This window comes from Magallana gigas, chromosome 8 (assembly GCF_963853765.1).
Source record: "Magallana gigas chromosome 8, xbMagGiga1.1, whole genome shotgun sequence".
NCBI lineage: Eukaryota > Metazoa > Mollusca > Bivalvia > Ostreida > Ostreidae > Magallana > Magallana gigas.
The window spans coordinates 41,159,468-41,184,872 of record NC_088860.1 but is presented as its reverse complement, the minus strand read 5'-3'; the positions used below and the strand labels follow the sequence as shown (position 1 = coordinate 41,184,872).

The 25,405-nt window shown below is 33.7% G+C and overlaps 2 protein-coding genes across 4 annotated transcripts; both read right to left on the bottom strand.

Moving 5' to 3' along the window:
* Window positions 1-1,255: 1,255 nt before the first annotated feature.
* Window positions 1,256-7,867, bottom strand: LOC117689691 (tripartite motif-containing protein 2). 3 transcript variants are annotated; one of them, XM_066069993.1, is made up of 3 exons: window positions 7,745-7,863; window positions 6,255-7,043; window positions 1,256-2,426 (listed from the first exon to the last, which is right to left on the bottom strand). In XM_066069993.1, exon 3 carries the CDS (start codon window positions 2,287-2,289, stop codon window positions 1,480-1,482), a length of 810 nt encoding a protein of 269 aa, XP_065926065.1. In that variant the 5' UTR covers window positions 2,290-2,426; window positions 6,255-7,043; window positions 7,745-7,863; the 3' UTR covers window positions 1,256-1,479. The 3 variants fall into 3 exon arrangements, with proteins under 3 accessions (XP_065926065.1, XP_065926064.1, XP_034327229.2); XM_066069992.1 differs by lacking the exon at window positions 6,255-7,043 and adding an exon at window positions 2,563-2,713 and having other exon boundaries at window positions 7,745-7,844; XM_034471338.2 differs by lacking the exon at window positions 6,255-7,043 and having other exon boundaries at window positions 7,745-7,867.
* A 4,896-nt stretch (window positions 7,868-12,763) lies between these two features.
* On the bottom strand, window positions 12,764-17,475 carry LOC109617050 (uncharacterized). Its single transcript, XM_066069990.1, has 2 exons — window positions 16,647-17,475; window positions 12,764-15,102 (listed from the first exon to the last, which is right to left on the bottom strand). Exons 1-2 carry the CDS (start codon window positions 17,459-17,461, stop codon window positions 14,214-14,216), a joined length of 1,704 nt encoding a protein of 567 aa, XP_065926062.1. The 5' UTR covers window positions 17,462-17,475; the 3' UTR covers window positions 12,764-14,213.
* Between the last annotated feature and the right edge of the window lie 7,930 nt (window positions 17,476-25,405).

The following is a 25,405-nucleotide window of genomic DNA, read 5'->3' as shown; positions in this document are numbered from 1 at the left end:
TAATACACATAGTAATTGACAATTACATAAACGCAGCCATTTTGTTTACATATAATATACATGCAAGAATGGACAATCTACATGTAATTTGAGAGAAACAAATTGTTTGCAGAAAAAGTTTGGTTTTGAAACGCACATAGTTTGATGACATGCAATATAATTATACACATGGAAACCTACATGTTATATGAAAATAGTCAACAATTTGTTTTCATCCAATAGAAAAAAAACTTACATGACCTGATAACACAGATTATATATATATATATATATATATATATATATATATATATATATATATATATATATATATATATATATATATATATATATATATATATATATATATATATATATATATATATCAGGGATGGGGTAATTGAAAAAAGTATTTGTAATTGAGTGTAATTAATTACATTTTTCAAAGTAATTGAATGTATTTAAATACATTCCAAAAATATTGTGAATTTTCAATTACTTTTCAATTACATCTCAATTACTTTTCTCCAAGTTTAAGATATCATAAAGGTGTCTTATAATGATAAATAGATTTTATACATGTTTGGCATGGACTTTTGTTTATACAATAATTAAATGTCCCATAATGTTTCATATGTTTATACAGTATGACACACTGCCCAGAGCAATAGGTAAAGATCTAATTTTGTGGAGGTGTGAACTCCTCCAATACCCAAGAACCCCAATTGATTTTAGACTGAACTGATTTTAGACTCAAGGGAATCAAAATATCTCATTCTTGTGAATTAAAGCAATTATTATTTATATACTGATACACTGTACTGCCAAAAGTTGTACTTTCTCAATAAACACAGTTTTAATATGTGAATAAAAATTAATTCACTATAGAGAAAATATTATTCAGAACCAAAAATGAACTCAATGGTTCTTAATGAATTTAATGTTAAAGAAAATTTTCAAGAAATCTGATCTGAACTGAACTATACAACCTTTAAAAAAATAACCGTACATAAAGCCCTGTATATCTTAATGTCGTTAATATATGTATATGTTCTCATGATTTAAAAAAATAAAACTAAAGTAATTGAATTGTAATTAATTTCATTTATCAAAGTAATTGAGAGTAAATAATTACATTTTAAAAAATCAATGTAATTGTAATTGCAAGTAATTGATAAAATTGTCAATGTATTTGAAAGTAATTAATTACTTTTCAAAGTAATTGACCCCAACTCTGATATATATATATATATATATATATATATATATATATATATATATATATATATATATATATATATATATATATATATATATATATATTATCTCTAATGATAAATACCTATACAATATAAACACACACACTATTCTCATCTAATGTAGATGGTATATTCAGGATCAATACAAACACTGTCTTTACATGTAATATCTACTCACAGTACCGGGTATGTAATGTATACTTGGTTCATTTGTTTACATCTAATTTAAAGTTTAATTGATTTACATGCAATATTGAATTTTCTTCACTATACCTGTGTCTCTCTCAGTCACAAAGAGGTTGTCTCTGGGGTCCACACATAAACCCCATGGGAAATGTAAATCACAGTTATCAATGTAGCGGAGGAACTGTCCGTCCTGATCCAGGATGTGGATACGGTGGTTTTCCCAGTCTGCTGTTAGGATCCGAAGCTTGCTGTCTGTTGTGATGCCTTGTGGATAGAATGATCCCTTGGTTGTAGAGGGAGGACCAGTGTAGGTAAACCGGAGTTTCCCGGCCTGATTGACCACCTCCACTGCACGGGCTCCATTGTCTGACACACAGATATCTAGGTTCCTGTTCTCACTGATGTGTTTAATGTGACCAGATAAATACTTATAGAGAGGTTGTCCTTTGTCGTTGTACTGAATACTTTGTTTCTCTCTGGAGCCAGAGTAACGCACAACCTTTGTTTGTTCATAATCATCACTGTCCATGACAACCAGGAGGTCACCAGAGGAAGTACTACAGACACCATGAGGTATCCACCCCCGTAGTCTAATCACTGTCTGTATCTGTGTATTATTCACTATGTTCACAGTTCTATCACGGTAATCAGTATAAACTAGATCCCCACTCCTTGTCACTGCTATGTTTGCTGGACTGTTCCCTGACTTGGTTTGGATAGACTCCACTAGTTCTCCTTGCAGGTTGAATAGTTTCATCTTGTCGTCACTACCACGCATCCATACTTCTGTATCATTCACACACGTCACACCCCATAGATATTCATATCCTGTATTTATAGCTGTGATGACCCCGGGTACATCCATCAGTGACCGGTCTGAGGGAGAGGACTCGGCTCCCTGGGGAACAATCTAGGCTGTAGTTTAGTTCCTCTGTCGTAAAAGATAATGCTGACAGAGAACCAAACTGTTCAATCGGTTGATCTGTGTGGATTTCTTGAGACCTAAAGCGTGGTAAAAATCACGGACTTTAATAAATAATGATGATGCTTTTAGACTTCAATTCCCATTTAAGATGATTTGGCTATTCCTTTACCGCATCTACTGTTGTACATTATCAATAATTTAGTTTTTACTTACTCTTTCAAATCAATCGTTTTGTTTAAAAAAAAGATGTAACAATAAAACGATGCGGGTTATGAAGGTATGCACGTAGCGATCATTGTCCAAAAATTGATAATCCGCCAACGTGGGTTATCAATTTTTTCTGCAATGTCTTTTTATCCCACATCTAATAATGAAAAATTATGTTTTTATATGAATATTCGTCTATATATACTGTATATACAAGGAAATATTCACCCCGCTTTATTTTCGCCCATTTCGCCCTCCTTGTCTACGGGCTAATTTAAGCCTGGGCAAATTGCATTGGCTCAAATTATTCTTTTTTTAAACACAGCTATGTCTGGGCGTATTTAAGACGAAGCTAAACTGTTTGCAATTGAAGAAAAGGGGAGGCGAAAATAACACGAGGCGAAATTTACCCTAATTACAGTAGTTACAAGTAAAAATACTTCATGAACACAATCAATTGGTTTGCATATACTTTACACGAATAGTCAGTTCGCAATAATTCATGCAAAATAACAACAATTAAGAATTTTAAATGCATACCATTCAATGGCATGCAACAATGATGCACGTAAAAATCTACAACGAAATCTGGAATAACAGTCAAAGAGTGTGGTTACATTTTAGAAATTAGAAATTTTTTTTTTAGTTTAATGATGTTATAGTTTCGGTCGGGGCGTGGTTCAATAAAATTCAAATTTAATAAAGCCCAAAGGGCTTTATGATGGAGTTGACCACGCTCCGGGCGAAACTATCACTTCATAATATTAAAAGACATTTTATAAACAAGTTTTTTTCATGTAACACGTGTTACGTATTACTACGCTGTTATGTTATAAGACACGCCCATTTTGTGTCACACATCTTTTATGAAATTACTGGGCTAGAGGCTGCAAATTGATTCGTGATATTATCACAGACAAAGACAGTTGAAAATGGAAATATTTTTATATATGTTGTCAGATGTTACATGTAATACATGTTTAATATAGGATACGAAGGTATGATATTGATAAATTGATATGATCCAATTATAAACGTTTGAAAAATTTCATCTGCAATGATTGCAACATATACACTATAAGCACAAAATATTCTCAACTAATATACAATGAATACCATAGATAAATACAATAACATAAACGTTCATAACATGCAGTCTTTACACACAATAAATAAGAAATACAGAATGTACATCGTTACATATAATTTTATATATGCACTTTATTAATTAACACTTTATATTTCCATACATATGCAATAACATGAATTTTATGCAGTTACTTGCATTACACATTGTATCATTATATTTATTTAATGATTAATTCATAGCTCTCTGATTGGCTCAAATCAAACAATCTCGAAACAAGAGGCCCACGGGCCACATCGCTCACCTAAGAAACAATAGGCACGATAAAATCAGCTTCATGGAATCATAATACCAACTATCTGGACAATGTGGTATAATACATGTAGATCCTATACAAAAAAATCTGTTTCCCCCTGGATATTCTTATATCTATAATCAAATCCCTTTTTTAACAGGATGATTTTATAGTCATATCACATTCAGCAATGCAGTTCTCAAAAAGACTCTCAACAATTGTTTATATACAAGATATAAACCTACACCAAACTCTGAATCCCTCGTGAGGCACAATAATCGTCCAAAGGCCAAAGTTTAAAAAATTTCAAAGAATCAGCAATACATAAAAAAGCTTGCATATAAGTAAAAGCATATATACCGGTAATAACATTTCGGTTTTGTGAATAATTAAAATATCTTCATTTGTACAACCGAATCCCAAATGTGGCCCCACACTACTCCTAAAGATTGTGATTTGAACAAATTTGAATTTACACTATCTGATGTTGCTTTCACTAAAGATTTGAAGATATTTTCCTATATATTCCTATATATATGAAAAATCCCCACCCATGTGACCCCATCCTACCCCCGCGAATCATGATTTGAATTAACTTGAAATCTCACTACCTGACGATGCCTCCAAACAAGTTTCAGATTTCCTGCCCAAGTGGTTCTTGATAAGAAGATTTTTAAAGATTTACTCTATACATGTTTATTCCTATTTAAAAAGTTGACCCCTCCCCCCATTGTGTCCCCACCGAAGCCCCCGAGGGTCATGTTTTCACTTTTAATTTTCACTACCTGAAGATGCTTCCACACAAGTTTCAACTTTTATGGCATAATGGTTTCTAAGAAGATTTTTAAAGATTTAATATATATATTACTATGTAAAAATTCGCCCCTCTCCCTTGTGGCCCCACCCTACCACCAAGGGTCATGATTTTTACAACTTAGAATTTACACTACCTGAGGATGTCTCTACACAAGTTTCAGCTTTCCTGAATAATTGGTTTCTGAGAAGAAGATTTTTAAAGAGTTACTCTATATATTCATATGTAAAAAGGCACCCCCCCCCCATTGTGGCCTCACCCTACCCCCGGGGTTCATGATTTTCACAATTTTGAATCTACACTACCACCCTAACCCCGAGGGTCATGATTTTTACAACTTTGAATCTACACTACCTGAGGATGCTTCCATATAATGTTTAGCATTCCTGGCCAAATGGTTCTTGAGAAGAAGATTTTTAAAGATTAACTGTATATATTCTAATGTAAAAATTTGACCCCCATTGTGGCCCCACCCTACCCCCAAGTGTCATGATTTTTACAACCTTGAATTAACGGCAGAAAAGGATGCTTCCACATAAGTTTCAACTTTGCTTGCCAAATGGTTCTTGAGAACAAGACTTTTTAAGATTTACTCAATATATTCATATGTAACAAGTCGACCCCACCATTGTGCCCTACCCTGCCCCTGAGGGTCATGATTTTCACAACTTTGAATCTACACTACCTGAGAATTATTCCCAAAAGTTTCAGCTTTTCTGGCTGATTGCGTTCTGAGAAGAAATTTTTTAAAGATTTACTCTATATATTCATATTTAAAAAAGTCGACCCCAATTGTAGCCCCACCCACCTCCAAGGGTCATGATTTTCTAATTTTTGAATCTTCACTACCTTAAAACGCTTCCACAAAAGTTTCAGCTTTCCTAGCCTAATGGTTCGTGGATAGGAGATTTTTGAAAAATCAATTATTTCTCTAAGTACTATATAGTATCTCCCTTAGCAAAAGGTAGTGGTCGTTAATTTTCGCATTTTAGCATAAGGATGCTTTGTGTCAAGTTTGGTTAAAATTGGCCCAGTGGCTCTAGAGAAGTTGTTGAAAATGGGAAAAGTTTACAGACAGACAGACAGGCGTATGGACGGACGGACGACAGACAAGATGTAATCAGAATAGCTCACTTGAGCTTTCAGCTCAGGTGAGCTAAAAACAAGTTATATCCAACTGCACGTGACCTGGGAGGTCAAAATTACATTTGATTTTCTCTACATTGCACTAAAAATAGATTGTCCAATGAAACATCTCGTTTCTCAATTTGTTCGGCAATAGCTTCAAACTAAAACATTGCTTGATAACACTCAATTTTATATACGTCTGTATCAATTCGTCGCTGAATCATATAATAAAATAATTATTGCTGGGGTTTTTTCATCAATACGATGATTAAGCTACCCTTGCAGTACAATATTGTACTTCTAAGGTAGCTTAATCATCGTATTGACTTCCAAAACAGCAATAATTGTATAATATTGGATTTTCTTCACCTTACCTTCGTACCTTTCAGCCACAAACAGGTTGTCTCTTGTGTCTACACATAAACCCCATGGATGATCTAAACCACATTTGTCAATGTAACGGAGGAATTGCCCATCCTGATCCAGGATGTGGATACGGTACTTCATTTTGTCTGATATCAGAATCCGGCCCTGGCTGTCTGTTGTGATACCGCATGGATCAAAGGATCTCTTGGTAGTAAAGGGAGGACCAGTGTAGGTAAACCGGAGTTCGATGGCTTGATTGACCACCACTACTGCACGGGCGTCACGGTCAGATACACAGATATCTAGGTTCCTGTTCTCTATAATGTATTTATCCATATCAACTGAATAGAGAGGCTGTCCTTTGTCATCGAGCTGGATGCTTTGTTTCTCTGTGGAGCCAGAGTAACACACAACTTTTGCTTGTTTATCATCACTGTCCACGACGACTAGGAGGTCACCAAAGGAGGTGGTACAGACATGACGAGGAATCCACTCCTCTAGTCTGATCACTGTCTGTATCTGTGTTTTTTCACTATGTTCACGGTTCTATCATCTCTATCAGTATAAACTAGATCCTCACTCCTTGTCACTGCTATGTCCCGTGGTTCGTTTCCTGACTTGGTTCGGATGGACTTAACTAGTTCCCCTCCGGAGGTTGTAGAGGTTCATCTTCATGTTGTTACCACCCCGTGTCCATACCTCTGTATTATTCAGACATACTACACCGTATAGTATTGTATACTCCCTGTCTGTGTCTATAGCTGTGATTGCCCGGGGTTCATCAATAAATGAATTGCCTGAGGGAGATGACACTACTCCATTGGTCGACATGCTGTATTCTTGGTATAATTTCATGATGTGTTTAACGGGCGTGATTTTGGTCTAATTCTATATCTGTTTTTATTATTTACAGTGCTTAAGGAATGCCTTTCTAATGATCGAATGAAATTTGAGAGTCAGTCGTTAAGTTATAATTTAGATACAGGGCTCATAATTCTTTGTCATTTAAACAAGGCTCGTGTCCTGTTTTTGTTTACATAAGTTCAATAAACCATTAAAAATCTTTTTCAAACTGATTTGTCTATCTTCTTAATCCTTTAAAGCATAAATAAACAGCTTCTGACATATAACGCATTCATTTTAGGTCTATAACCGGAATTTTCACGTCAACATTCAAAATATAAACAAACGCTTTATTTACATTGAAAAGAATTGTAAGCACTGTAACTCGCTTATAACTCAACGAATGACACTCAAATTTTGTTTGTCTGTTAATATGTCTTACTGAGGGCATTGTAAACAACTTTAGAATCGAAGAAATAATTTTTGACCAAAATCGTAACCATGCCCCTTTAACCCTAACCTGTACCTTCATTGTATATCAAATTCTTATTTCTCAAATACACCTTTCCATGACTTTTTTCAAGGTGAAACAAATCCACCAGATAGTATAAAACAATGTCAGAACAATTAATAATAAGTTAATTGAATAACATACGTAATTCAAATCCACTGATAAAATATTGAGCTTCACAATCCAACATGGCGGGTTCTGGATGTTTATAAACAAACGTGCCTAGTTCCAGGTGTTGATTATTTCTGGTAACTACAAATTCACGTGAGTGATTTAAATGCCATTGTACGAAAGAACTTTAAACGTCAAATAGAACGAAACATATAGTAAATGTTTACATTTGATAAACATATTGAAGGGAAAAACGTGAAAAAGGTGAATGCCAGTTTTTGAGGTTTTAGTTAAGAAATCATTGTTTGAGTATTAAGAGATAATTTTGGTCCGGACGTGGACAAATCCAGTGAAGCCCGAAGGGATTTATGATAGCTTAGATCGCTCCCGACTAAAATTACCACCTCATTATATACAATGATTCCTTTTTACTTATATTTATATAATTTAAAGCAATTGTACGATTAAATATGAATTGAATATATATAAGCAAACCCTGCATGCACCCCATTATAGGTCATTAAAAGTTATTGGACTCGATATGCAGGGTTATCACAGGCAAAGTTCGCGAAATATTCTGGCAAAATGAATATGTTTCAGGTAATAATTTATTGGTGCATAGGCGTCGGAACCGGGGGGGGGGGGGGAGGGGCATTTTTTTTGCAAAGTTAGACCTAACCATTAGGCACATAGCATCATAGAGTGTTTAGCCCCCCCCCCCCCCCCCACTTTTTCTCGCCGGAAATGTAATTGTTCCTAAATTTACCTTGAAAGATTGAGCAATAGGCATACTAGCCCCCCCCCCTTCCCTCACGGATTAGGAATGTCATGATTTGGGGGGGGGGGGAATTTTGGGTAGGAACATTTTTTTTGGAAGAAAAGATATACCCCTCCCACGGATTAGGATTTTCATGATTTTGGTTATTAGGTTATTTTTCCCTTAATATTTCTGAGGATTAGTCTAGCCCCCCCCCCCCCCCCCCCACTTTCAATTTGCTTCCGACGCCAGTGTGGTGTCTGTTGGCTGTATCATTCAAAGTTTGAAAACGTGTAATTTCTATTCTTTATTTTAATATACATGTATAATCAAAACCCGACCTGCCAGTTTCTTTCATTATTTTTGATAATTCTGAAAGATAGTTGTGATTTACCTATAACTTCCTGTGTACGACACCTTTCACTTAACAAATATGAAATAAGAAAGAGGAAAAACGAAATTAAAACTGGTGGATTCATTGAATAAATTTATGAATATCCAAATGTTATCCCGTTTACACATATTTTGCGTGGAAATTATTAAGTAGAAAAAAAAAACGAAATGCTCCTTTACATGGTTATGTTTATTTTCTGCATTCTTTATCATTGTTTCAATCAACTAAAATATGAAACATAAATTAAGTTATTGGAGGACTAATAATCGGGCTGCTTTATCCAAGGCACATGTCTCAGCCTCGAGATCTAAGGTTCTATGTCTACAGCATTAACACAAGGCTGTATCGTTGCAGCCTGGTACACACGATTGTAAAAATGTTAGATTACTGTAATATTTAAACGTTAAGCCTAACTCAATCTGAACACTGTGTATTCTTATTACATTGTACACTGCAGGCAAGTAGCACTGGGGAGGGGAGGGGAAGAAGGGACTGTCTTTTTTTTCATCGCAGCAGACATTTTTTCTTGAATTTACATAGAAAAAATTGAAATATCAGGAAGTTGCTTGGAAGCATGTAATAAATGGAGGTGAAAATGAGGAAATGAAAATCAGTGAAATAAAAATTCAATGATTACCCTTCCCCTCGTTTTATCTCGTTAAAAAAACTTTTTAAAAGTCGTAATAATAACTCTTTATTTCATTTTAAATACGCCTTTTTTAAAAGTCGCATTAACGACTTTTTATCTCTCGTTATAACGACTTTTTATCTCGTTATAACGACTTTTTTATTATTTTTTAACATTCCGATTTGACCTTACTAGGCTTTCGAACAATAATTATATGCGCTTTATGTTTATTTTTTAAGTCGCTACACGTGAAGACTCAAAACTCAAACCTTTATATTTTCCGCTGAAATACGACCTGAATAAATAAATATAGCAGTGTAAACTTCCGAACCTGCATGGCTTGTCATTATCTTATGATATGCGTACCATTTGATACGCATATTGGCTTTATACCAGTGATATACTAGTGTCATGTGGACTATCCTCGCACATACTAATAAACATCAAAGTTTAACCCTTATGATTTAATACTCAATCTCAACTTCTCGGGCCAGAGCTCGAAAAAATATTTTTTAAATCTAAATATCAAATACTTACTTATTTATCCCTGCAGTTCGTATGAAGAAATAAATCGTTATTTTTAATATCTACTGTGTTGTTGTTCGACGTTTGCTTGCTTAATATTGTCCGATCCATAATTAAACAGACTATCTGTGTATTAATTTGCTTTATTTTCAATGTATGATCAAAAAGAAAATTCCAAGTGTGCCCGATGCATGGTTAAACCACCGTAAATAGTGATGACATAAAGAAACTAGGTTAGTTGCATGAATCAATTATTCTTAACAAATCCTAATGCCTATAATGAAATATAGCCTTTCACAAAATAAATTCAGGAAGTTCTGTGGTGTGATTTTGCCACTAAACGGTATTTTTTTCAATTACAGTGTATTGAACATAAATGTAACTAATGTGCCTATGATTATAAAGGAGCAATACTCACTCTCTCTCTCTCTCTCTCTCTCTCTCTCTCTCTCTCTCTCTCTCTCTCTCTCTCTCTCTCTCTCAAACATGCATGCCCGCTTGGGTAAAATAGCAAAGCGCGCCCTGACAACCTTAGTTGCGGTTTCTTCTTATCAATATTGTTAAATGATACAACTTGTTTTCTTTAAAAGTAAGTTTACCTGTACATGTAATTCTTATCATCTTAATATAGAATAGTAATATCATTTGTTAAAGCAACTAAACTGCAATACATGTATTTTGAAATCTAAAATATAGCCATATTCATTTATTTATTTTTCATGATGTTTTGTTAAATGGATTGAATTATTGTTATTTGTTAATTTGTTTCTTTTAAATTAATAGTTGCAGTTTCCTCTGATGAAATTGTTAAAATTCAAAGCTTGTAAAGGTTAATTAGTCTCTGACGAAGCAGCCGAAAACAAGCTCTTGCAAACTGAGCGAGTAAAGAATCATCCTAAAATACACACAATTAAGCTTAAACATATATACCAAATTTAAAAAAATTCTAAAATAATTATAAAAAAAGAATAAAAGAGATTTTATACTATTATGACAGTCTTTTATTTTCCTTCTTCGTTGCATTTTAGGAGGTAGGAGACGGGAGAGGCAGAAATGATTTCTTTTTTTAGAAAACGGCTTTTTATCTGAAAAGTTTACGTTATCATTGGATTAAAAGTTAATAAATAAATAATTAGTGAATAACTGATTAAAATCTCTTCACGGATAATGAGTTTGACGTTTTGCATTTTATTCGTTAGGTCTGTCCTTCAATCTGCCATCCGCAGAAAGGTGATGGTACCAATCTAATTAAAATAAGACTCGTAAATCTGCTCCTCTACGATACGCTATACAACTTTAGATTCAAAAGTCTAATCTTAATGGATTGGTGATGGTACCTGTATGTACTAATGAACTTGGGGGAATAAGCCGAGGCATATGCCTACAAGTGGCCACAACCCTATCACGAGTGTGTTTCAAATGACAATCACGCATTTAGTATAATATGTGAATTAACTTCAAATGTTTTTATTCCTGTGCTTACATATTTCCAGAGAATTTAATTTATTATGTGCGTGTAAATAGAATAAAGAGAATTCCAATCTTTTGTCTTAAAGAGGCAGTACAGCTGAAAACATATGTGTGAATGACTTCAGATTTACCTATTGTATCGTTAGGAAATAAGAAATAACGTTGGTTGTAATAGTTGAAATACATAAAAATCCCTTTCACATACTGAATTAACGTAATTATGAGCTTCCGGAAATTTAAGGGTCGTACAAACCGGAATAATCTTATATCGTTCATTTGTACCACGTGGACTTTGATTGACAGTAATTGAGATGTGATGAAAACTACAAGATCTTCGTCCGACTACGGTCAGCATGGTATACCAGGTTAAAGGGACTGTCTAAAGGGAACACATCCTCACTCGATAATTTATAAATAGGTATACGTGCCTTAGAAAAAACACAAATATTTTTCTGATAAAGATAAACGTTATTACATGAAATTAAATGTAAGACCTCATTTAAAACCAGATACGTGTTTTCTCCGAATCATGCAATTTCTTTCATACAAAATAATAAAGCAACATGTACATGATGTATATAATACCATGTATACATATGTACTTCAAGTCTCTGCGCGGTTTTCCCAGGGTGTCTCGAGGTAAAAAGATAGTTTAATTTGCCTGGGGAGGGGGGTAGGGGGAGGCCTTTGGTAAATGCACTATATAAAATTAAAAAGTAATAATTTTCCAGGGTAAATCCATCCGGAGTTTTGGACACACACCCCCCTCCCCCGTCCCTGGTCTTTTCATCACCTAGATCACGCAGTGTATGAATAAAAAGAATAATATTTTCTATTCGACTTAAAGAGAATTATCTATGATGAGAGAGAGAAAGAGGTGGTACGATACACCTTCATATTGTTACGTACTTCTGATTGAAATTAACAATAAAATCAAGTATAATTGTATATACATATAACTGTTTACCACCAAAATTGTTACCAAGATTCGTAGTGCAATCGGTTTGAGCATTAGCTACAAATCTGTAAGTCACAAGTTGAAATTCTGCTGGGTTTTTTTTTATAATTGTTCCCTTTCTAAAAATAATTATACATTATTTTTGGGTCAAATATTTTAAATTTTAGAATTCTAAAGCGGTGAAAGCAATTTGGTTGCCAATGTAATGTACTTTTAACCACATAAATATCGACTTGTATCCTATACAACCTTGTTTGATTCACAAAACATCATTTCATGACCAATTTTTAAAGTTTTATTGATTGAAACTCGCAAAATCCATACTAAGCTTAATCATGTAAATATACTTATTGTATAAATACATTTCCTGCAAAACACTTGAATATTTTAAATAAATGTGGATGAAGATTTTCTGAAGTTTGGGATATTCATCAGAGAAAACAAGGTTTAACTTAATAGAAAATCACACACACGACTACTAGAACTTTAATTCTTAAGATTTAAAGGTAAGTAATAATAATTATCTAAGACAAATGAAATTCTACCTTGGTTAATATACCTGTACCACTCCTCTTTATCAGTAATGTCCCAGTCCCTTTGTGGCCTCGCCTCATTGCTTGTGAAGAATTGAGTGCTACATGTCCATTAACCTTCGTCATTAATACATGTAACATAATTTTTGTCAGTAACCACGTGTATATATCCTATATATGTCTAGTAAAAACAAACAGAGTTTGTTCATATGAAAATGAATATTGAGTCATTTAATATACATGGAAAGAATTACATAAACTCGGTCATTTTGTTTACATATACAAGAATAGTCAGTCTACATGTAATATGAAAAAAAAACAAATTGTTTGCATAAAATCATTGGTGTTAAAACGCACATAGTTTGATTTCATGCAATATAATTAAATACATGGAAACCTACCCGTTATATAAGTACAGTGAACAATTTGTTTACATCTAATAGATAGGTCAGGTTGTTTACATGTGATACATGTTTCATAAGAAATATAAACACAGCCTTCATTGTTAAAAAAAGTTTACATGACCCGATTAGACTGATTATATATATTTTATCTGTAATGATAAATATCTTTACAATATAAACACCCAGTATTGTCATCTATGTACACAATATATTCAGGTGCAATGTAAATAGTTTCTTTACATGTAATATCTACACACAGAATAAAATATATATTTGGTTCATTTGTTTACATATAATTTATGCAGCTATTTAAAGGGACTTGGACACAATTTGAGCTCAAAATTCTAAATTTTATTGTTCTGTTTTTAATGTTTAGAATGGTTAATATTGGTATTCTAAATGCCTTGTCAAAATTTGAAAGTAAATTATTGAGTTAAAAGTGAGATATTGAGTTTGATATTCTTTGTTTTGTAAACAAATATTGAGTCTTGTTATTGTTTACATGTGTGTCTTATTGACATAAGTTTTAATCAAATGTTGCTTTTTCTGTTGATAATATTATTTAAAAACAAATTGAATCAGTTTATTTTGTTTGCCACGAGTCAGTTTGTCAAAGAAATGGTAATTCCTTGCTTTACATTATTTGTAAACAAGTATAAGACTCGAGCTTTGTTTACATAACAATGAATTCTTACATCTGTATCTCTCTTATAACTTGAATACTAACAGTCAAATTTTGGCGAATCACTCAAATAACATAGGTAAGCTATTTTATGCATAAAAAATAAAAAAAATAAAAATTTTGACCTGAAATGTGTCTAGTTCCCTTTAATTTACATGTCATATTCAATTTTCTTCACTATACCTGTTAACTCAGCCACAAAGAGACTGTCTCTGGTGTCCACACATAAACCAAATGGACGCTGTAAATGACAGTTGTCAATGTAGAGGAGGAACTGTCCGTCCTGATCCAGGATGTGGATACTTTGGTTGTCACAGTCTGCTGTCAGGATCCGACCCTGGCTGTCTGTTGTGATGCCGCGTGGATTAAATGATTCTTTGGTGGTAGAGGGAGGACCAGTGTAGGTAAACCGGAGTTTCCCGGCCTGATTGACCACCACTACTGCACGGGCGTCGTAGTCTGACACACAGATATCTAGGTTCCTGTTCTCACTGATGTATTTATAGTAGCCAGAGGAATAGAGAGGTTGTCCTTTGTCATCGTACTGAATACTATTCTTCTCTGTGGAGCCAGAGTAACACACAACTTTTGTTTGTTTATCATCATCATTGTCCATGATAACCAGGAGGTCACCAGAGGAGGTACTACAGACACCATGAGGTTTCCACCCCTGTAGTCTGATCACTGTCTGTATCTGTGTATTCTTCACTTTGTTCACAGTTCTATCTTTGTAATCAGTATAAACTAGATCCCCACTCCTTATCACTGCTTTGTCTGTTGGAGTGTTCCCTGACTTTGTTTGGATAGACTCCACTTGTTTCCCCTGGTGGTTGTAGAGGTTCATCATGTTGTCACCACCACTATGGGTCCATATTTTTGTATCATCCAGACACGTCACACCATATACTCCATACTCATACCCTGTGTCTATAGATGTGATAACCCGCGGTACATCCATCAGTGACCAGGCCAGGGGAGAGGTCTCCGCTGACAGAGAACCAAACTGTTCAACAGGCTGATCTTTGTGGATTTCTTGAGGCCTAAAGTGTGGTAAAAATCATGGACTTCAATAAATAATCATGATGATGTTAAACTTCAATTCATATATAGGACGATTCGGCTATTCTTTTATCGCATCTACCGGTGTACATTTTCAATAATTTAGTAACTCTTTCAAATCGATTATTATGTTTAACTAAAGACGTAACAATAAAACAATGCGGGTTAAGAAGACAAGGTATATGCATAAAGCGACCATTGCCCCCCAAAGAAAGATAGTCCACCAACGTGTGTTATCTATTTTTTCTGTAATGGCGTTTTATCCCGCATCTAATAATGAGAAGATTGTGTTTATATATAATATTGGTCATTTAATATACTGTATACACAAGGAAATATTCGCCCCCGTTATATTTTTGCCATTTCGTCCTTCTTGTCTACGGGCGAATTTAAGCCTTGGCAAATTGCATTGGCTCAAATTATTCTTCTTTCTTTTTAAACACAACTTTGTCTGGGCGAATTCAAGACGAAGGGAAACTGATTGCAATTGAATGAGGTCGGGACGAATATAACACTAGGCGAAATTTACTCTTATTACAGTAGTTACAAGTAAAAATACTTCATGAACACAATTAATTGGTTTACATATACTTTACGTGAATAGTCAGTTCGTGATAATTCATGCAAAATAACAACAATTATGAATTTTAAATGCGTATCGTTCAATGACATACAACAATGATGCACGTGAAGTGAAAGTCTACAGCGCAATCTGAAGTTTAAAAAAAAACTGTCAAAGAGTGGTTACATTTAAGGAATAAGGAATCTTTCTTTGAGTATTATGAGGTTATAATATCGGTCGGGGCATGGTCAAATCCAATAAAGAACGAAGGGCTTTATAACAGAGTTGACCACGCTCCGACCGAAATTATCACATCATAATATTCAAAGAATGATTCCTTATTACTTATATTTGTATTATTTCCAATTTGTACACTTTTAAAAAAGGATTTTTTAATGGAACATGTGCAACGTATTACTACGCTGTTATGTTATATGACATGCCCATGTTGTGTCACACATCTTTTATAAAATTATTATTGGGCTTGAGGCTTTAAAATTGATTCCTAATGTTATCAAAGACAAAGGCAGTTGAAAATGTAAATATTTTAATATATATGTTCAGGTGTTACATGTAATACATGTTTCATATGGGATACGAAGGTATGATATTGGTAAAATGATGTGATCGAATAATAAACGTTTGAAGAATTTCATCTGCAATGATTGCAATCTTTACATCATAAACACAAAATATTCTCAACTTATGTACATGTACAATGAATACAATAGATAAATACAATAAACATAAACGTCATTTCATGCAGTCTTTACACAAAATAAATATGAAATACAGAATGGACATATTTACATCTAATTTATGCATTCAATAAATTCACATTTTATCTTCCATACATGTGTAATATGCATCGTATCTTTGTACTTGGTTGTTTTCATAACATGAATTTTGTGCAGTTACTTCATTTACATGTAGTATTGTATTTTCTTCACTCTACCTTCGTACCTTTCAGCCACAAACAGGTTGTCTCTTGTGTCTACACATAAACCCCATGGATGATCTAAACCACATTTGTCAATGTAACGGAGGAATTGCCCATCCTGATCCAGGATGTGGATACGGTACTTGATTTTGTCTGATATCAGAATCCGGCCCTGGCTGTCTGTTGTGATACCGCATGGATCAAATGATCCCTTGGTAGTAAAGGGAGGACCAGTGTAGGTAAACTGGAGTTTCCCGGCCTGATTGACCACCACTACTGCACGGGCATCACGGTCAGATACACAGATATCTAGGTTCCTGTTCTCACTAATGTATTTATCCATACCAATTGAATAGAGGGGTTGTCCTTTGTCATCGAACTGGATGCTTTGTTTCTCTGTGGAGCCAGAGTAACACACAACTTTTGTTTGTTTATCATCACTGTCCATGACAACCAAGAGGTCACCAGAGGAGGTACTACAGACACCACGAGGAACCCACTCCTCTAGTCTGATCACTGTCTGTATCTGTGTATTCTTCACTATGTTCACAGTTCTATCATCTCTATCAGTATAAACTAGATCCCCACTCCTTGTCACTGTTATGTCCCGTGGTTCGTTTCCTGACTTGGTTCGGATGGACTTAACTAGTTCCCCCCGGAGGTTGTAGAGGTTCATCTTCATGTTGTTACCACCCCGTGTCCATACCTCTGTATCACTTAGACACGCTACACCGTATAGTATTGTATACTCCATGTCTGTTTCTATAGCTGTGATTGCCCGGGGTTCATCAATAAATGACCTGCCTGAGGGAGAGGACACTGCTCCATTGGTCGACATGCTGTACTCTTGTTATTAGGGTCTTCCGTTTCCAACGGAAGACCCTCTTGTTATTCTATTGTTTCTTTTTATTATTATTAGGGTCTTCCGTTTTCAACGGAAGACCCTCTTGTTATTCTATTGTTTTTTTAGGGTCTTCCGTTTCCAACGGAAGACCCTCTTGTTATTCTATTGTTTCTTTTTATTATTATTATTATTATTATTCTTTTTCTTTATTTTTCTGACTTTTTTAAAGCTTAATATCTCAAAAAGTTTTCAACGTATTTACATAAAACTTTCAGGGATTATGGCAAATCACTGTCCCTAAAAGATATTAATTTTTTAAGTACAACGTCACTTCCGTTTCTATGTTACGTCAATTTTTAAATTTTAAAAAAGTGATTTTGTCCAGGGCGTTTTTCAAAAACGCTTAAAGATAAAGACTTGGAATTTTCTGTGTTGAAGCATTGATCGTTTTTATTTGGACATAAGGCTGGAATTTAGTTTCCGACACTTCCAGTCCAAACCGGAAGTGTTTTAAAATTTTCGAATTTTCGAATTTTTCGTTTCAATTTCAAATGTTTATGAGGTTTGTAAAGTTGGTCATGCTGAATACGAAAGTGAAATCCGTTTAAAAATCGGAAGATGCATTATAGAGATATCGGGGTTTAAAAATTGATTTTTCCGGAAATTTTCTTTCCGCGTCCTTGGTTTAAAAAATAGCGTAATGTTCAAAGTAAAATTAACTCGTACCAAAAATAATTGCTAAGTCGTACTTAAACACATTCGGATTTTTTTGTTTAGTCGTTCTTAAAAAAGGTTTTTGTTAAGTCGTACTTAAAATCATTCGTATTTTATTAAGTCGTACCAGGAATAATTCGATTTTTTTTCATTTTTTTCTTTTACTCTTGTTGTTGGTTTAAGAGCTCTGCTTCTTACAGGAACTTTCAGCTTTACTTCCGACATTGACGGAAGACCCACTCGTTGCTTTGCAACGAGCTTTGCTCTAGTTTTATTATTATTATTCTTCTTGTTTTTCCTTCTGACTTCTTTTTTGCTTTATATCTCAAAAACTATTCAACCAATTTGCAAGAAATTTCCAGGGATTATTTTAATTTCTTGTCCCTTGAAGCCTTCAAACTTTTAGTCATTAAGTCACTTCCGGTTTCTAGTTACGTCATTTTAAAAATTTTCAAAAAGTGATTTTGTCCAGCACTTTTCTCGTAAACGGTTGTTTATAAAGACTTGAAATTTTCTGTGATTGTAAATCTGCGAATTGACTTATGGCAAATGTACAGAAAAAATTATTTTGTCCCTTCCGGTCGAAACCGGAAGTGAAACAAATTTTTCGAAAAAATGAATTTTCTAATCAAATCAAAAACAAATATGTGTTTTGTAGAGCTTATTTAGCTGAATCTAACACTGAAAGCCGTTTCAAAATCGGACGATGCATAACAGAGATATCGGGGTTTAAAAATTGATTTTTCCGGAAATTTTGATTCCGCTTCCTTGGTTTAAAAAATAGCGTAATGTTCAAAGTAAAATTAACTCGTACCAAAAATAATTGTTAAGTCGTACTTGAACACATTCGGATTTATTTTGTTAAGTCGTTCTTGAAATCGGAAATGTTTTTGTTAAGTCGTACTTAAAATCATTCGTATTTTGTTAAGCCGTACCAGGAATAATTCGATTTTTTCATCTTTTTATTTTCGTTACTCTTGTTGTTGGTTTAAGAGCTCTGCTTCTGACAGGAACTTCCAGCTTTACTTCTGACATTAACGGAAGACCCACTCGTTGCTTTGCAACGAGCTTTGCTCTAGTTTTTTTTCTTTTTCTTTATTTTTCTGACTTTTTCAAAGCTTAATATCTCAAAAAGTTTTCAACAGATTTACATGAAACTTTCAGGGATTATGTAGCATTATTGTGCCTCAAAGATGTTAAATTTTTAAGTACAACGTCACTTCCGTTTTTACGTTACGTCAATTTTTAAATTTTAAAAAAGTGATTTTGTCCAGGGCGTTTTTCAAAAACGCTTTAAGATACAGACTTGGAATTTTCTGTGTTGAAGCATTGATCGTTTTTATTTGGACATAAGGCTGGAATTTAGTTTCCGTCACTTCCGGTCCAAACCGGAAGTGTTTTAAAATTTTCGATTTTTCGAATTTTTCGTTTCAATTTCAAATGTTTATGAAGTTTGTAGAGTTGGTCATGCTGAATACGAAACTGAAATTTGTTTGAAAATCAGACGATGCATTACAGAGATATCGGAGTTTAAAAATTGATTTTTCCGGAAACTTTGATTCCGCGTCCTTGGTTTAAGAAATAGCGTAATGTTCAAAGTAAAATTAACTCGCACCAAAAATAATTGGTAAGTCGTACTTGAACGCATTCGGATTTTTTTTGTTCAGTCGTTCTTAAAATCGGAAAGGTTTTTGTTAAGTCGTACCTAAAATCATTCGTATTTTGTTAAGTCGTACCAGGAATATTCGATTTTTTCATCTTTTTATTTTAGTTACTCTTGTTATTGGTTTAAGAGCTCTGCTTCTTACAGGAACTTCCAGCTTTACTTCCGACATTAACGGAAGACCCACTCGTTGCTTTGCAACGAGCTTTGCTCTAGTTCTGTTGTATTATTCTTATGTATTAAATGAATTTCATGATGTGTTTAACCCTGACCTTTATTGTATATCGAATTCTTATTTCTCAAATACACCTTTACTTAACTTTTTTTTCAAGGTGAAACAAATTCACCAGATTTACTCATTCAGTAGTATAAAAAGATGTCAAAACAATTATTAATAAGTCAATTCAGATCCACTGATCAACTACTGGGCTTCACAATCCAACATGGCGGGTTCTGGATGTTTATAAACAAACGTGCATAGTTCCAGGTGTTGATTATATCTGGTAACTATAAGGTCGCGCGATTGATTTAAATGCCATGTACCAAAGAACTTTAAACGTCAACTAGAACGAAGCATATAAATGTTTACATTTGACAAACATACTAAGAGACAAAAAGGTGAATGCCAGTTTCGAGGTTTTAAACAGATACGAAAACTTCATGTATCATTCATTGCTTTGTAAACAATGCTTGTGCAATGGTTTTTGTTTAAATTTGTGAAATACCGTGGTAATATTTTTCTGATTGCTACATCCTTCTGAATACAATGGTTGTCTAATTCAAAGTTTGAAACCGTACGTGTAATTTCTATTCTTTATTCAATATACATAAAATAATCAAAACACTGCCTGCCAGTTTCTTACATTTTAAAAGATTGTGAGCTCTGTATCTCGCGTAAAGCGCCTGACTGCGAGATAGAGATGTATTTTTATAGATATACATATTTGTATGCATGATTCTAGCAGTTATGAACAATTCGATAAAATAAGAAGTCGGAAACATTTGAGTAAAACATTACTTTTCACATATATTTTTCCATGGGTTTCCGAATTAATTGGGGGAATATAATGGAAATCTCAAGAAAACAGCTTGATTCCTTGCTGAGAATTGACAAGCTAACAACTATATAATTATGTACGTTTTCAAAGCCCTCTCTTTATTATATGGGTTTCCGAATATAGGAAACCACTGATATCACGATTCCTGTTGGTTTACATTTATTTAATAATATAAAAGACAGTTTTCATCCAGTATTCAGAAAACATTCAAAAGAGTATTGGTCTATAAACCCAAAGATCGTGGAACAGTTTTATAGATCGATCGACCCTCGTGATCAGTAAGCTGCCGTAGACTATCACTAGGATACTTCAATATCAATGTTCTTGCTAACAACAACAATTCAATAACAAAAATATACTAGCATAACTCATTTAATTTCATTCAATATCTGAATCAGTCACCATTCTTTAATTTTTTGGAGTTGGTGTAACAAAATTGTTTGGCTTTGTAGATGATTATCACTCACACACTTTACATGAGCTGAATAGCACACCCCTCTTTAAAACACACTAATTCTTATTGAATTCTTATTCTATGATCAAGTGAACAGTTGATTGAAAAAAATATATATTAATGAAAAAAAAACCGTGTCATCCATTAATATAGGTAATCGTAAAAGTGTACACATGTATTCCTTGGGTGTTCCGTATAGACTTGTCCACAAATCTGTCCATGTAGTATAATTTTTAGTTTAGCATAAAAGGTTCAGTGACAGGTATAATAATCAAAATATTATGTATACTGAAAAGGGGTGGTAAACGGATTATATCAAACTCGTATCGCACGACTTCATGTAATTTAATAAATTAATCGCAACAATAAATAAGTTCAGTTCTGAACATAATTACAAGGCAAAATTTTAACTCTAAAACGATCTGAAGTAATGCATAAATTAGTTAATACAAATAAAAATGACATAAATAAAACGGCAATCGTGCATTTTAAATCGACAGTCTTAAGCATCGTGGGAATTCTGCGTTATAGAGTTTTCCCTCTTTTTTAAGTCCTTCGCGCATTTTTTCTAATTTTGCGTAAAGAAATAAATGAAAAGTCGCCTTTTTATCAATGCTAATTTTTTTAGTAAAGGTGAAATAAAATACTAAATTTATAACGTAAAAAGATTAAAATCATCTATTAGGTAAACGACAGGCGTATGGATTTGCGTTATTTACTTAAATGATTTTTACTAATTTTGTGTTAATCAATAAATATGGTAATTTTTTTTAATTAATATTATCATTAATCTAGTTAGAAAATATGAAACACAAAAGGAACAATTATTAAATCCATCCATCAGGCTAACGCGGGTTATGTATTTTTTCTGTAATGTCGCCACCGTGTTATGCCGCATGAATTCACCAAAGAAAGCATTTTATTGTTTTAATACATTCGGTGTATACGCGTACTTCCCATTATGTTTGCATTGGACATATGCAATGTTCAGTCTCCCGTGAATACACTTAGCTAATTCATTCGCCAGGAGCACAAAAAAGTAATCACGCGTTTTGGGAAGATATTTTAATGTAAGATCAGTTGAAACGTTTAATCTTACATAACCAATTTAATATGTACTAATTGAAAGTAATCGTTAAATTCTACGTTCTCCTCAATTAAAATGAATTTTTAACAAAGTTCCTGGCTCTATATTTAAAGTCGCGGAAGCGACCCTAAATAGTATGTTAATATGTTTCATATCCCTGAATAAGAGCGTATATTTTAACAATAAAATGCTTTCTTTGGTGATTCATTCGGAATAATTGTAAAGATAGCGACATCGCAAAAAAAAAATACATAACCCGCTAACGCGGTAATTTTTTTCTGCAATGATCGCTACCTTCAGAAACCACATGAATCATCAAAGAAAGCATTTTATTGTTTATATTAACATCTTTCATTAGATTAATTAATAAATTGATTATGAAAAGTAAGTAAAACTCACTTAATTACTGTCAACGTACATAAGTACGTTAGCTAAAAGAAACAGCCAAATCGTCTCTTGTGAGACTTTGAGTCTGACATCATCATCATTACATGTATTTCGTGCAATCCGTGATTTTTCATAGATCACTGTAGGCTACGACCAATCGATAAACGGGGCGTAAAGATTTCAGCCATGTCAGTGTCAGCCGCGGTAGGCTTTAACCACTCGATATACAGGGCGTGTCAAATTCTGTCTTAGCTGTCAGTGTCAGCCGTTGTAGATTTCGACCAATCGATAAATGGGGCGTGTAGATTTCAGTCTGGCTGTTTCTGTTGAGCTATGAATTGACTACAAGTTTCCGTAAGAAATAGAGTAAATAATACTTGGTAGATGTAAATATAGTGACTTAACAGCGACGATACACAATATTTCCAACAAATAGACATCAGTATGATGATATAAATATAAGCATTGAATACTTATTTTTTGGATGTCGTCGGTCCAATAACACACCAAGCGGTGAAGACAATTTATCATGCCGCTAACAGGTGTTCTGTATTTTTTTACTGCAGTGTCGCCACCTTCATACATTCGTATCCTGCAAGAATCATCAAAGAAAGCATTTTATTGTTTAAAAATATTCGCCATGCAGGCATAAGACATCGGTCATGGTCATAAACAGCATGCCTGGACGCACAACAAATTTCAATGGAAAAAATAATTGTATGATGCTTTTTGTTTTTGGTTTTTTTATTACTTTAATCAATTTGTGCTTACTATAACTATGAAATATAATTTTACACCTTGATTATAAATATTAGAAGTCATATTTTAATATTACATGAATAAGCATAACTCGATCGGTTTAAAATGATAAAAGTTATATAATACCCATCTTTGCTAGTCAAATGTCCGATTCGTTTTTCTCATCTCCCCCATCGGACACTTGGCTAGCGAAGATGCATTTTAACGAATTTCAATGTTTTATTTTGAATATTTACAGTGAACCAATTTATTTTCCCTGGGATCCCTTGACAATAAAGCTAACGTAATTCTAGAGGGCCAATGCCAGGGTATTACTTCGAATTTTCTGTACATGTATGGATCTATATAAGAAATCAAATATTTACATCAATTGAATAAATGTTAGTATTAGTCCTCTAGTAGCTGTAGCTATTTTGAAGATACGAGTTATGCCTCTTGGCGTGTTAAATAAAATATCTAACTACATCATATATAGCGTACTGTGTATATATATACTTCTATATATATTATAAACTTCTTTTTCATAATTGATACGCCACATTTACATGTTTTCATCCCTTTAATCGAAGAAAAAGTTTAATTTTTTATTGCACAGGCATGACAACGTTAAAATCAAGGCACCAGACCATATGCCATATGGTATTTATTGTTCAGAAAGTTGCCTTTTCATAAAATTCAGTATAATTGCAAAAGTAATCGTTTTAATTTAACTATTAAATACATATTATATTTTAATACATTGCCAAGAATTTTAGGTTTTTGGTGATAAAAACCTTCAAATCTAGCTTTTCGTGAATTAGAACTTTCGTAGCTGCAGGTCTGTAGCTCCCGGTCTGAAAAAGTTCGGATGTGCAGGGTCGTCCGAATTTTTTTCAGACCGGGAGCTACAGACCTGCAGCTAACACTTTCCCAATGCAATCGAATGTCTACTGTATAATATTAATCGACTTTTTTTTGCCTTCTGTCACAAGTTCTACAAAGGATCTGATGGCTTCTCTGTAAATGAACAGGAAAGTTTTAAAAACAGGTCAGAGTTAAACTCAGCTTTGTTATAGATTTAAACTCGAAACAAAATTTTAAATTTTGCTTTAAAAAATTATGTGTAGGCATTCGCTTTGTTGCCTTAATGGACGCTACGCCACTGATATTCATGCAACAGTGACTTAATTTTATACAACTTTCTATTAGTGTAAAAAGGAGTATCTTACATTATATTAATTATATCAGAGCTTACATTGAAAAAATAAAATGAAGAAAGTTCAATGAAAAGCAAAAGCCCTAGATATAGTCTATCGATGGGGAAAATTAAAATTCAAAACAAAATATCTCCCTTCTCGCAGCAAACAATTTTTCTCAATTTATATAAAAAATGGAATGAACAATGAGTGTGCTCCCTGACGTTTTTGAGAGCATGTAGAAACTGGAAGTGAAATTAAGGAAATTAACAGTGAGATTGAAGTTATAGGTAGGGGGGGGGGGGGTAGTGTACATTTCAAGGTCGGGTTCGGCGTACAGTTACGAAAAGGTGTTTGTCGTCTGGAGGATCTTGATGCAGATGGACATTTTTAAAGACTGGTACTTTATACATATAGTCGATATTTATATATTATAATGGATTATTTTAAATTTTAACAGCGTGCAGTGTTATTTACACAAAAAATCCCCTGTGTGTTGCTGTCATACATGTAGTCAATGTACTCAGCCGCAGCAGTCAGAGTAGGTCTACTACGTACATGCCGTATTAAAAAAAACGAATGTTTCTGATTAAGATGAAAATTATTATATAAAATGTTGAACATGTAAGCCCTTCAAATAT